Raw genomic sequence first — 11,566 nt, forward strand, 5'->3', positions numbered from 1 at the left:
CCCCCCCCACCACCAACATGAGTGATGAGTGAGCACTTTGGGATAGTGGGTTCCTTCCTGTTACAAGGGAACAGGAAGGGACCTTTGGGAGAACCAGGCTCGTGCAGAATTACATCTAATGCTTTAATGAAGATGCTAATTTTGCCAGTTGTGGGTCTCTAAAGCTGACACTGAGGTGTTATCTTTATTCTGAAAATATTCAGTTTACATTCATTAACAATAACTGTTTCATAAGTTGAAAATGTTTTTCTCTAAAACTACAGACCCTTGAATTTTAATACAGTTACTAAAATTATGAGATCAGCATCTTGAATGTATCTATCAGTGCCTTCCAGTTTTAGCATATTTCAATTATGATCACAGTGGGCTTCACGAAAAACAACATCCCTAAACTGATTAGGTGTTAGGGACAAACCAGGACACATTTGTCTTCTATATGTGGCGACTTAACCACAATGTACAGAATTAATTAAAAATTTTATCCAGTTGATTCATGGTTTTATGCATCTAAGGCTTGAATTTCAGGGTAAACAGAAACGATCCCTTCAATACCTATATGAATAAATAAATACCTTCAAAATCTGAACACATAAATTTATTTTCCAGTCATGTACTGATAGTTTTTCTTTTTCCAGTAAGTTATTTTTAATGTAGAATAAAGTGGAATACAGTCAGATGTGTTTATTGCTGTAGAGAAATGAAATGAAAGCTACTGTTTACTTGTGCACTTATTGCCATGATGCTCCTCAGACTGTTAAATCCTAAATTTGTATGTGCAGTGTCTGAGCAGCTCTGACAGGCTTCAGCTGTCAGGACTGCGATCTAATACCCGAGATAATCTGTCTGGCAGAAACGTGATCAGTAGCAGCACACACTGACTCACCCTGATGGGACATCATCATGGCCGCTGCTTAGAGCTGCTCCTTTGAGCCTAGACTGGTTGTTATAGTTGCAGTAACTGCAGGTCTTTAAGTGTAAACAGTGAGGATTCTTATCTGGGTTTTGAAAGGAGTGTAAAGACGTATGTGTTAAATGAAGCTCGTAAACAGGTGTAGGAGGGAGAAAAGGAAGGAGAAATCATTTTACTTGTTAAATTCAGATTAACACTGTGGTTCACTTTTAATTCTTTAGGTCTGTATACTATGTTGCTAAAATAACTGTCCCGTTTTCCTGAAAAGTATTATTTTTGTTTTTATGTAATTAGCACCAGGACATTTTTGCAGAATCATAACATTCAACGAGAATATAAAATGTCTCTAATCCTATGAGGAAGACAGTAGTTTGACAGGTCCAAAACTAAGAAAGTGGTGTAAGTTTAAAATAGTGGAATTTGGCAAAAAACAACAACTCTGAGTGGAACAATCACTTAACACATCATTAACAATTTGCCACCAAGAGGTCCAAAAAGAAAGTTTTTTGTTGCTGTAATAGTGTTTCAAGACTTACATGTAACCCAATCTGCCAGTCCAGTGACATACATGTTTGCATTTCAGCAGAGTTTAGGATTTATCCACAGAAGAATGAGATTTTATTTACTGTTATCGGAGGAATTACTCCATATTCCCTCCACCTCTGCTGCTGAGCTGTACCTCTGTAATCTGTCTGAGCCAATCAGACCTCACTGCCTGATCACCCTAAGCTATAGCAGTGAGTCACTGCATCAGGACTCACTGTGTACATATAATCAGTTTACTCCTCTCATCTTCCCTGTACTCTCGAGGCAGGTTTTCCATTGCACAAGCACATGTCAACCTTATTGGGTCATATAAAGGTTAGTTAGGTTGGTTGTTCTTGAACTCTTAAGGATTTTCCCAAGATACAAACAGTCAGGACTCTTGCTGCTGGTCTGGTGTCTCATGGGAAATATTTAAAGTCATTGATTGTTGTGTTAAAAAAGACTTGAAAAAGCCTAAGAAAAGCATCTAAAATTTTCCAGCACTTTCTAGGGTATGCTGAAGTACATAAACATAAACTGATTTATCCTTGTGCTGCTTTTGTCTTTATTAAGACCAGGCCAACAAACATTTTGTCATTTGAGTGCTGACCAGATGCAAACTCCTGAGGCCTGGAGTTTGCTAGAGCTCTTTGAACCCTTACCTCTGTTTATGTAGGATGGCATCTTCTTCTCTTTCTTATGGTTTCATATGACACTGTGTCTTCTAATTGCTCCTTTCATTTTCCACTGTTTGTTCCTTAGGTGACCGGGCTGATCCCTGTAAGTTCCAGGCATGTAACAAGTTTTCCAGGTGTATAGTGAATCAGTGGTCAAGTGAAGCAGAGTGTGTGTGCAACGCTGGATATCTGAGTGTGGATGGCCTGCCATGTCAGAGCATCTGTGAGGTGCAACACGATTTTTGCCTTAATGATGGAAAATGTGACATCATCCCTGGCAAGGGTGCCATCTGCAGGTAAGAGAAAATTAAATATCGCTGTTCTTGTTTCACAATGTTTCTGTATTTTATGCCTCATTGGTTTCATTCTTCAGTATATTACCACATATTTAATTAGTTTACAATGTATAAATATACTGCAATATGTCTGCTTGCACCAATTTGAAGACTTTAAAATAAAGAGAAAACAGTCAGCTTTCTTCAAATAAAATGCATCTTTCTAAGCAGTTAATGTCCTGTAGATACAGATGTAGGTAGTACTTTTTCCCCATTGAAAGTAAAAAAGATCCTTTGCAGGTACAGCAGGTAGAAATTAGCTAGTAGTGAATTCTGGTATAAAGTATCTTTTATGATATGAAGTCAGTATTTTTATGCACGGTCTCTGACAATTAAAGATAAATGTTAAGAGAGGGCACTACCTCCAAAATAAAAGCTGCTTATATTACCTCGATATGTTTTTCTTATCAACAAAATTGCATTTTTAAGTTTTAACCTTTTTTGATTCGCATTATATATTTCTAAAATTAAATTGTCCTTTGTGGCCCTTGTGAATATGTGATTAATGTTATAACAAAATACAAGGCACTTTGTATGATCTGTCTCAGTTGTTCTTAAACATAAATACCTTTTTCATCTGCAAACAGCTACATAGCACTTTGGAGAATATAAATAATATGAACACAAAATGTTCCTAGGTTGAAGGACATCTGTGAAGCATTTAGATGTTCAGCTGTATACTGAATGGAAATTACAGCACTATATTACTTAATGTAATGCTTACATTACTGCTAGGCCAGTTCTAGAAATATTAAATAAAAGAGGGCTGAAAAAGCCTGAAAGCATACCATTAGACCATTTCAGTATAATCTTTGGTGTTTTTACTGCAAATTTGTACTACAAATTTGTAATCTTTGCTGCAGGTGTCGTGTTGGAGAAAATTGGTGGTATCGTGGTGAACACTGTGAAGAGTATGTTTCCGAGCCATTGGTGGTGGGCATCGCCATTGCCTCAGTGGCTGGTTTCCTGATGGTGGCGGCTGGGATTATCTTTTTCCTGGCTAGGTCGTTACAAGAGCAGTATGATGGGGAGGACACAGAGGACCCCTTACGGTACAACAATATCATTGGCGTTTTAACAACAAATTAAATGAGAAAAAATACATTTCTAGAAAGCAAACTTTTTGAACTTGCGTTGTCTTTCAGGCGAGGTGACAGTTTGCCAACACTTGAACGTGCCACCAAGTTCAACCCGATGTTTGAGAGTGACCCTGTTACTGCCCAGTACTACCGCCGCTACAATGATGATGTGCCCCAGTACTACCATGAGTCTGATCGCGGGCTCCCTCACTTCAGCAGCTCTGCCAGTGTAGGCGATTCTAAAGACCTCAGCAGTGAAGAGATAAAAAACATCTATCAAAACACCACACTCAGTAAAGAGGTAGGAAAAGGCTACATTTCTGCTGCGTAAAGCTGGGTGTCATCTGCATACAGGGGGAATTTGTTGCATTTGCAAAAAAATATGGGCCCAAAACTGAGCCTTGTGGAACACCATGAACATGCCCTCAAATAGTGAAAATGGTAGCTTAAATAAACAAGCTGAGTGTCAGATATTGAGTTGAAAAATATGAATTTCTATTTAGTTTTAGGATTTTGAAAAATTTATTATGTAGCATAGAATTGGGTAACTACTGAGCATGTTGTATCAAGAACAATAAGGGTGCTGATTTTATAACATCAGCAATGTTTAGAAAAGGAAACTTTTCAAGAGGACCCAGTTTATGGGTTTGATTTTTATAGTTCTGGATCACAGGGCAGCTGGTAAAGGAAGTGACTTTCATCTCCTACACAAAGCTTTACTTCAAGTAAAATCAATTTGACACCTCAGACAGAGCCGGCCAACTGTTGTGACATTTTTCTGGATCAGAGGTTTTCAGTCTCAGCAGGAGGTCTGTACTACGCAGACGGGTATTTTTACATGCAGGAACTCCTCATCCTCGTTCTTCCCCTCCTCTTTCTCCTCTAGACTGACTCTCACACAAACATGTTTTCTCTGTGCTGACCTCTAACCTCTCTGCAGGAGATTCAAGAACGCCTGAGGATAATCGAGCTGTGCGCAAGGGATCAACACTTTGCAGAATTTGTGCGACAGACTCAAATGTAAGCTTTTTAATTGCTGTTTGTAGAGTGAACATAAGCTGAAGGTGTGAACACCCAATTTAAAAAGAGCTAAAGAAAAAATCTTCATGTTAGCTGCATTTTCTGATTAATCCTACTATGACTAACATGGAGCGAGGAATTTAATGATTTCTGAATTGCTAAAACGAGTGTGCAACCGGAAAAAAACTGAATATTTCAATATAACTTAGAAATGCTTTGTACATAAATGTTAAAATGAAAAATACAATGAATGAAAGCCAAACTCAAACAAATCATATCCAAACTCCATGCCACTGGTAATGAGTTTACTCTGTAGGTTTTTGTGGTTAAGTTGATGATTTTAAACTCTCATCGTGAAGTGTATGAAAAATATCTTTTGTACTCCAGGGAAATAAAACCCAGTGAAACTTCCTCAGCGGTTACACTAACGGCCTGTGCAGAAGCTTCAGACCAAACAAACTGCTTTAAACTCAGCCTAATCTCCATCATGATGAGAGTTGAGTTAAGGAAAAACATTGGAAACATTTAAAAATAGCAGGAATGGTCTGGCGGGTGGCTTTAAACTATCTCTGACCTCAGATGTGCAGAAACATACAAACAATAATCCTCCTTCCTCTCTCTGCTCGCCTGTTTATGTTTCAGTTTAATTTGGTTTTTTTTTTTGTGGTTTGGAAGTCGCCTGTTTGGACCTCATCAGTCAGCAGCCAAAACCAGCAAACTAATCCAATTTTCTCTTGTTTGGTGGACCAGATTCCTGGAGAGGAGAGGGAGCTCCAGCACATAACCATCCAGCAGCCTCTGACCAGGTACCAACAAACCCACCCACTGAAATTTATTTACAGTACACTGGAAAATGTGACCGAGTTAAAGCTACAGGACAGCAGAGATAGTAATTATCTGAAACATATCCCCATTCTCTAAGGTAAAATACATGGCAAAGTTAGATCATTTCTGAGGATGAAGAGCGCGGTCACAGTTCCATTATGCCTACTGATAGTTACACCTCAGTGTCTGCATTTAACTGTAAATACAATTTTTGAACCACAGACAAATCTACACCATGTGCGATTCCTTCCTGTTGTCCTGATATTTGGTTGATCTTGGCTTATATTCAGACAATATAGCCAGACCCAGCCAGGAGCATTGTTCTAATTTTCCTCCTCTCATGACACATAAATCTTTTGCTTTTTTTCTTTTACATTTTTTATAAAGGTTTGTAGATTTCTAGGACTTGGTTTTGATTTCCAACCCTGGGCTGCTGCCGCTGTTTCCAATTTGTTTACTGATTTGTAACAAAACAGGCAAACTGTGAAAATGTCTGAAAGCAAAAGTGGAATAAAGTCAAATCGTTGGTTTTGGAAAGTCTGAAAAATATTGGGCCACTAGGAAAATGTTGGCTAAGCTGATTTCATCTGTACAGGTCATGTACAGCTGAAATAAATGTTACTTCTACATTTCTTGATGTGTCTATGAAGATGACCATGTCTTAGGGAAATATGTAATTTGTTATTTCAGTTTTGTCCCAGAACATATTAAAGTTATATGATGATTATATGATGAATATGAAGATTAATATAGTGTGTGAATGTGTGTGTGAATGACTGAATGTAGTGTAAAGCGCTTTGGGGTCCTATGGACTAGAAAAGCGCTATACAAATGCAGGCCATTTACCATTTAATATAGACTCAAAGTTCAGACTTTAAGTTGAACAGTTTAACAATAACAGTGCATAAACCATCCTTTATTTTCAGGGTCTCAAATAAAACTAAGGCTACATTGTTGATTTGTAACCGTTTCTGGAGAATCCTTTGCGGACAATGAACTCATTGACTAAACAAGTTATATCCTCTTTGCTTCACTTTTTGTTTATTCACGGCTCTTTTTGGCTTTGGTTTTGTCTTCAACAGTGAAATTTAGCTCCAATGGGTTCAGGTCTAATTGTTCAATATTCTACTGTTTCCCTACATTTGGATTAATGTGAACAGATAACATATTTTTTCTTCTGCCTTGTAACATATCAACATTAAATGGCAGCGCCACTTGAAGCCATTAATATCTATGCTTTCCAACTGTAATGTGTTCCAGCTCGTGTTGTGCCTTTCAGGTCATGATTTGTTCCAAGTTACCTCCAGCTTTTCCTGCTAGAGGTTAATCTCTGATTCATTTTTCCAAAGAACGCTGTTCCTGAGCTCTATGCTTCTGTCGATACAGGAATCCTCTGGATTTTCCCTGTGAACTCATCTTTTTATATTAAGTGATTTTTCTGTATTCATGTACCTACTTCCTGGTTGCCTGGATCTTGTGAAGGGATTTTCCATGGAGATGGACTCATCACCCTCTGTTGTCTTTTGTGAAGGTCCAGGTTTTAATGTTGGTGAACTTACCAGTGTGTTGTTTTGTTCTCTGAATGAACACATTTGTGATTCATGCTTGCCCAATGTTCCCACTGTTTTCTCTGATGGATTTATTTTACTTGCAGTCTGAGGACATACTGTTTTGCTGCACAGATGCAGCTTCCAAATTCCTCACTTGGAACCATCTCCACATCTTCAATCTGCTTAAATGAAGAAGAACACACATTATGAATTTTGTCCAGCTTTTCATTGTTTTGCTCAGCTGCATTTGAGTGTCTGAAAACAGTCGACTATGTATACAAATACATTTAATTCTTCAATGGTTCTTGCTTTATTTCTATTAAACCCCTCAAAAAGTGAACTCTTACAAGAACTTTAATATTCTTTTGTAAATAGCTAAAACAACAAAAGTTGTCTCAGAGTCTAACTATACATAGAACCAAAAGTATCTCCTGACCTCCCAGTCTTGACCAAAGAATGAGTATTTGATGGAAATGTAGAGAACAATTCTCACCATGTATTTCCTTAAGAGTAAGACTTTATCTAGAGTGGCTGAAAGGGATTAGCATCACTGCAAACATCTCAGCTTGGGAATTGTTTAACTCCTCAGATTTTCTTCTTAGATTTGCTGACATTCCTGCACAATAAAAGCTTAGTTTAGTTGTTTATGTGATGAAAAACGTTTCATTGACCTGCATAAATGTCCTAATTTCTCTACAGAAACCTGCCTTCGTCTGTGTGTTGAGGAAGGGAGTAGAGATGAAGGTGACCAAATGTTCAACAATCTTGGAGTTTATTTTCTAAGAACAGTGTTTTACTTCTGAGGGACCTTGAAATGAACTTGGGATCCTTGAGGTTGCCTCTTCTCTTACCTTGAAACTTCAACTTTTCCTGTATTCACTGTGTTGCTTATTTATTCTGTACAAAGACTTCAGTAACTGCTTTTTAACCTCTCAACAGTTTCACAGCTGCATACCTCTGTCTTACACTTTCACCTTAGCTTAAATTCAAGGGTTTCTGATAATATCCCAACTTGCCTGTCACTGCTGTCATATTAAAGAAGCGCGTCTGAAGTATAGTTTTTAATTTTTGCACCAGTAACATTATTTTAATATATGTCTTTTGGTATTAATTTCTGTTTTTCTGACGTGGTTTTTCGGACAGCTGTGACTTGCAACGCTCATCCCCATCAGTGCCTTTGCTGCTCTGGTAGCTTTTTCTGGGATATGATGTGTAGAATCTCAGAGCCCTTTTTTTAAATATATACATCACTATAAAACCATGCTTGAATCAGCAAAATTCCTTTTTTTTTCCTTCTGCTTCATGTTCACCCAATCAGTCACTTTGCAAATGGGAATGTTTACAATTGTTAGTCAGTGCTTGCTGGAACATTAACTGATATATTGAACATGCATAGCCTGTCATTGTGTTGTATATCTTTGTGAAGTTCAAGAAAGTTATCATTCTCCAAAAAGTTATTCTCTTCTTCAGAGAAGGCACCGTCATGTTCTGACAAGTCATAAGTCACTGCAGGTACTGTCTTCTTCCAGACTATCTATTCTTGAGGGTAAGTAGCAGACAGGTGCTGCTAATTAAATGCATTTTAGTCAGTGATCCTTAGTGAGTGTGACCTCTTCAAAAGCAAAAGTTTGGGCATTTTACTTGTCTTGGGCATTCAGATGTATGTTAACACAATGTCACAATCTTTAGAGGAGTGGACATCTCAGCAAATCTTTTTAGAAAGAAGAAAGACTCTTCTCTCTAAAAAGATTATGGCAGCACAGCTTAGGTTTGGAAAGTTGCATCTGATCAAACAACAAGACTCCTGGAACAATGTCCTTTGGACAGAAGTGGAGATTTTTACCCATTATGCACTGCATCATGTTTGGAGAAAACCAATCATAGCACCTCAGCACAAACACCTCATACCAACCGTCAACACAGTGGTGGAAGGGTGTTGATTTGGGCTTGTTTTGCAGACACTTGACATGGGGGGCTTGCAGTCATTGAGGTGACCATGAACTTGTCTGCCTGCCAAAGTATTCTAAAGTCAAATCATCTGTCCAGCACTTAAGTTGGATCATGCAGCAAGACAATGATCTCAAACACAGCAAATCTCCAACAGAATGGCTGAAAAAGAAAATAATGAAGGTGTTGCAATGATCCAGGCAAAGTCCATACCTCAACCTGTTTGAAATCCTGTTGTGGGGCTTTAAGAGAGCTGTGCAAAACTCAATGAGCTGAAGCACCATCAAAGAAAAGGAGTGGGCCAAAATTCTTACACAATGATGGGACATGATAATGTCAAACAGTAACCGATTACTTTAAGTTCCATCCATACATCTTGTAGAATCCCCCTCTAGAAGCCAGTAAATCATTGGGTTCACTTGGTTTTTCACAAAACTACACTTCTGTGAAAACTTTCTTCTTCTCATGACTGTAAGTTCCTCTCCTTTTCTCAAGAAATTAATATTCTTATTATTGTATTTGCACAAGTTACTATCTCATTTCAACACATTGTTTTCTACCAAGGTGTTATGTTTCTGATAAATATAGTACTTTTTGTTTTCTTAAGGCAGTATCTTACTATCTTGCTTGAACAAATTCCTATCGTGTTTCAAGTAACTATTATTCTGCCAAAGTAAAACATTATTTTACAGGTTACAAGTTACTGTGTTATTCAGACAGGTGACTGACTTGTTCTGAGAAGGTGTTGGTGGTCAAATCAGGTATTTTTTGTACTGACAAGTTACTAGCTTTCCCCAAGAAGTTATGGTTTTGACGAGGTATTATAATATTATGTAAATTACACTGAGAAAGTTTTGAAAATTTCATTCATTTGTTGTTATGTTTGCACAAGATGTTAACTTACATGAAAGCAATCATTTATAAAAAATTCACGACTTCCCGTTTTATGAACCAGGTGCTAACAGAGAGACAAATTATTATGACTGATGAAATAAAGAGAATAGAAGTTCTCATCTGCAAAACAGCCTCTTAAAATCTGTCTTTGTTTTCTCTTTTTAAGTACTTGAATTTTCTGTTTGTTGCTATGAACTAAATGATTTGTACTAACTGTAGTTGATAGTACAACCACTGATATTTGTTTTCATATATGTTTAAGCTTGGTGTATGTTTGTCACTTTAGAATGCTTGAATCCAAAACAACTGTTTCAAAATGTCAGTCGTGACTCAAATGGCTTCTCAACCCCAAAATTCTTCTTTAAAGCAAAGTTGATGGATCATGTTCTATTGTTTTGCATGCAGGTCTCGGGCTTTCTGTTTTCCTCCATGTTTTGTTTTGTATTGTGTTTTCTATGTGGTATGTACAGCCAGCACAGGAGGACAATATTCTGACCAAACCTGAGTGTTCTAAATGTAAAATGTAAATTTATGATAAAAAAAATCATCCTACTCCGAGTTTCTGTTTTAGTGTTTTTCCATAAATTTCCCACTTTTATATAAACTTTTACTATAAATAAGGATATTATATACCTTAATATTTTCTTTCTTTCTATCCAATTATTAAATCTGTCTGGCCACTCTGAAAGTTTCTTTATATTATTTATTTTTTCCACTGATTTAAAATAACCCTAACAAGCCATAATTTTTCACCCAATAATAGTGTGAAGAGAAAAAACTATTCAGACATGATGTGTAATTGTAAGCTAGCACAGTCACATTTTTCTAAAATAAAAGGATTTTTTTTACAAAATCATTTGTCTCACAGGTTTTTTTTTTCCTTCTAATGAGAACGGATGAAATATACCACTAATGTTTTCAAAATTTCTGTGGTAAAGAATGTAAACTGTAAATTAAATATGTTATGCTTCAACTTACACTTACTAAATGCTGATAAACATAAGTGTTAACAGTGACTGACAGTCTGATGACACAAAGTCTGGATGTTCCAGTTGTTTTCATTTACAAGAAGGTTTCTTGTAATAACCCCTTGACTGCTGTCAGATGGAGGAATGTAACCGAGGTGAGCAAATACAGAAGGTGTCAGTCAAACTCATTATCACAACAACTTACTGACAGCAGAGGTAAAGGTGAATAAAAGCTATAACAACAATAAGATTTCAGGTTCATTGTCTATTTGTTTCTCCTGGTTTTAAATGTGATGCTTTCTCTTTTACTCTTTCTTTCTCTGTTTTCATTCTTAAAATTTCTTTGTGTAAATAGTTCTTTGATCCTTATATATACTACTACTACTACTACTAGCATACATTTTATGTTACATTTTTAAATATTTTGTTATTTTTTGTTGAAACGTTCTTATTTTACTTTCAGTATATGGAAAATATCTTTATTTGAATCTCTGAAAAATGCCAAACTTAAACAAGAACTGGGCTGAAAATCAGTTTACAACACAGCGGAGGCTCTGTCATAGCTCGGAGCTCCATTTCAACCAGTGGTGTTGGAGATCTTGTTTGCAATTATGAATGTCATCAAATTTTGATCCACCATTGTCAGGGGTTGACATTTGTTCAAACACAAGTAAGAGGGAAAATGAGACACTGGCAGACCGACTCAGAGTTTCAAATGAACGTGCACACGGGTGAATGCCTCTGAGAAGACAGACACACTCGAGTACAGGCTTGTTGCTTTATTTATAAGGCAAAAATGGGTTACATAGTACTTCCTCTTTCAACTGTCAGAGCAG

At 37.0% G+C, this 11,566-nt stretch overlaps 1 protein-coding gene across 1 annotated transcript in view; it reads left to right on the plus strand.

Annotated features, from left to right (window-relative positions):
- The window catches only part of LOC102214285 (interphotoreceptor matrix proteoglycan 2-like), a 30,901-nt gene extending 22,887 nt beyond the window's left edge, over window positions 1-8,014 (plus strand). Inside the window, exons 17-22 of the mRNA XM_013914783.1 lie at window positions 2,198-2,408; window positions 3,311-3,499; window positions 3,593-3,827; window positions 4,467-4,546; window positions 5,297-5,352; window positions 7,621-8,014. Coding sequence (XP_013770237.1) covers window positions 2,198-2,408; window positions 3,311-3,499; window positions 3,593-3,827; window positions 4,467-4,546; window positions 5,297-5,330 — 749 coding nt within the window. The 3' untranslated portion in view covers window positions 5,331-5,352; window positions 7,621-8,014. The remainder of the gene's footprint in view (window positions 1-2,197; window positions 2,409-3,310; window positions 3,500-3,592; window positions 3,828-4,466; window positions 4,547-5,296; window positions 5,353-7,620) is intronic.
- Window positions 8,015-11,566: the final 3,552 nt, after the last annotated feature.

This window comes from Pundamilia nyererei, unplaced genomic scaffold (genome assembly GCF_000239375.1).
Source record: "Pundamilia nyererei isolate P.nyererei 1_Seehausen unplaced genomic scaffold, PunNye1.0 scaffold00224, whole genome shotgun sequence".
In the NCBI taxonomy this organism is placed as follows: domain Eukaryota; kingdom Metazoa; phylum Chordata; class Actinopteri; order Cichliformes; family Cichlidae; genus Pundamilia; species Pundamilia nyererei.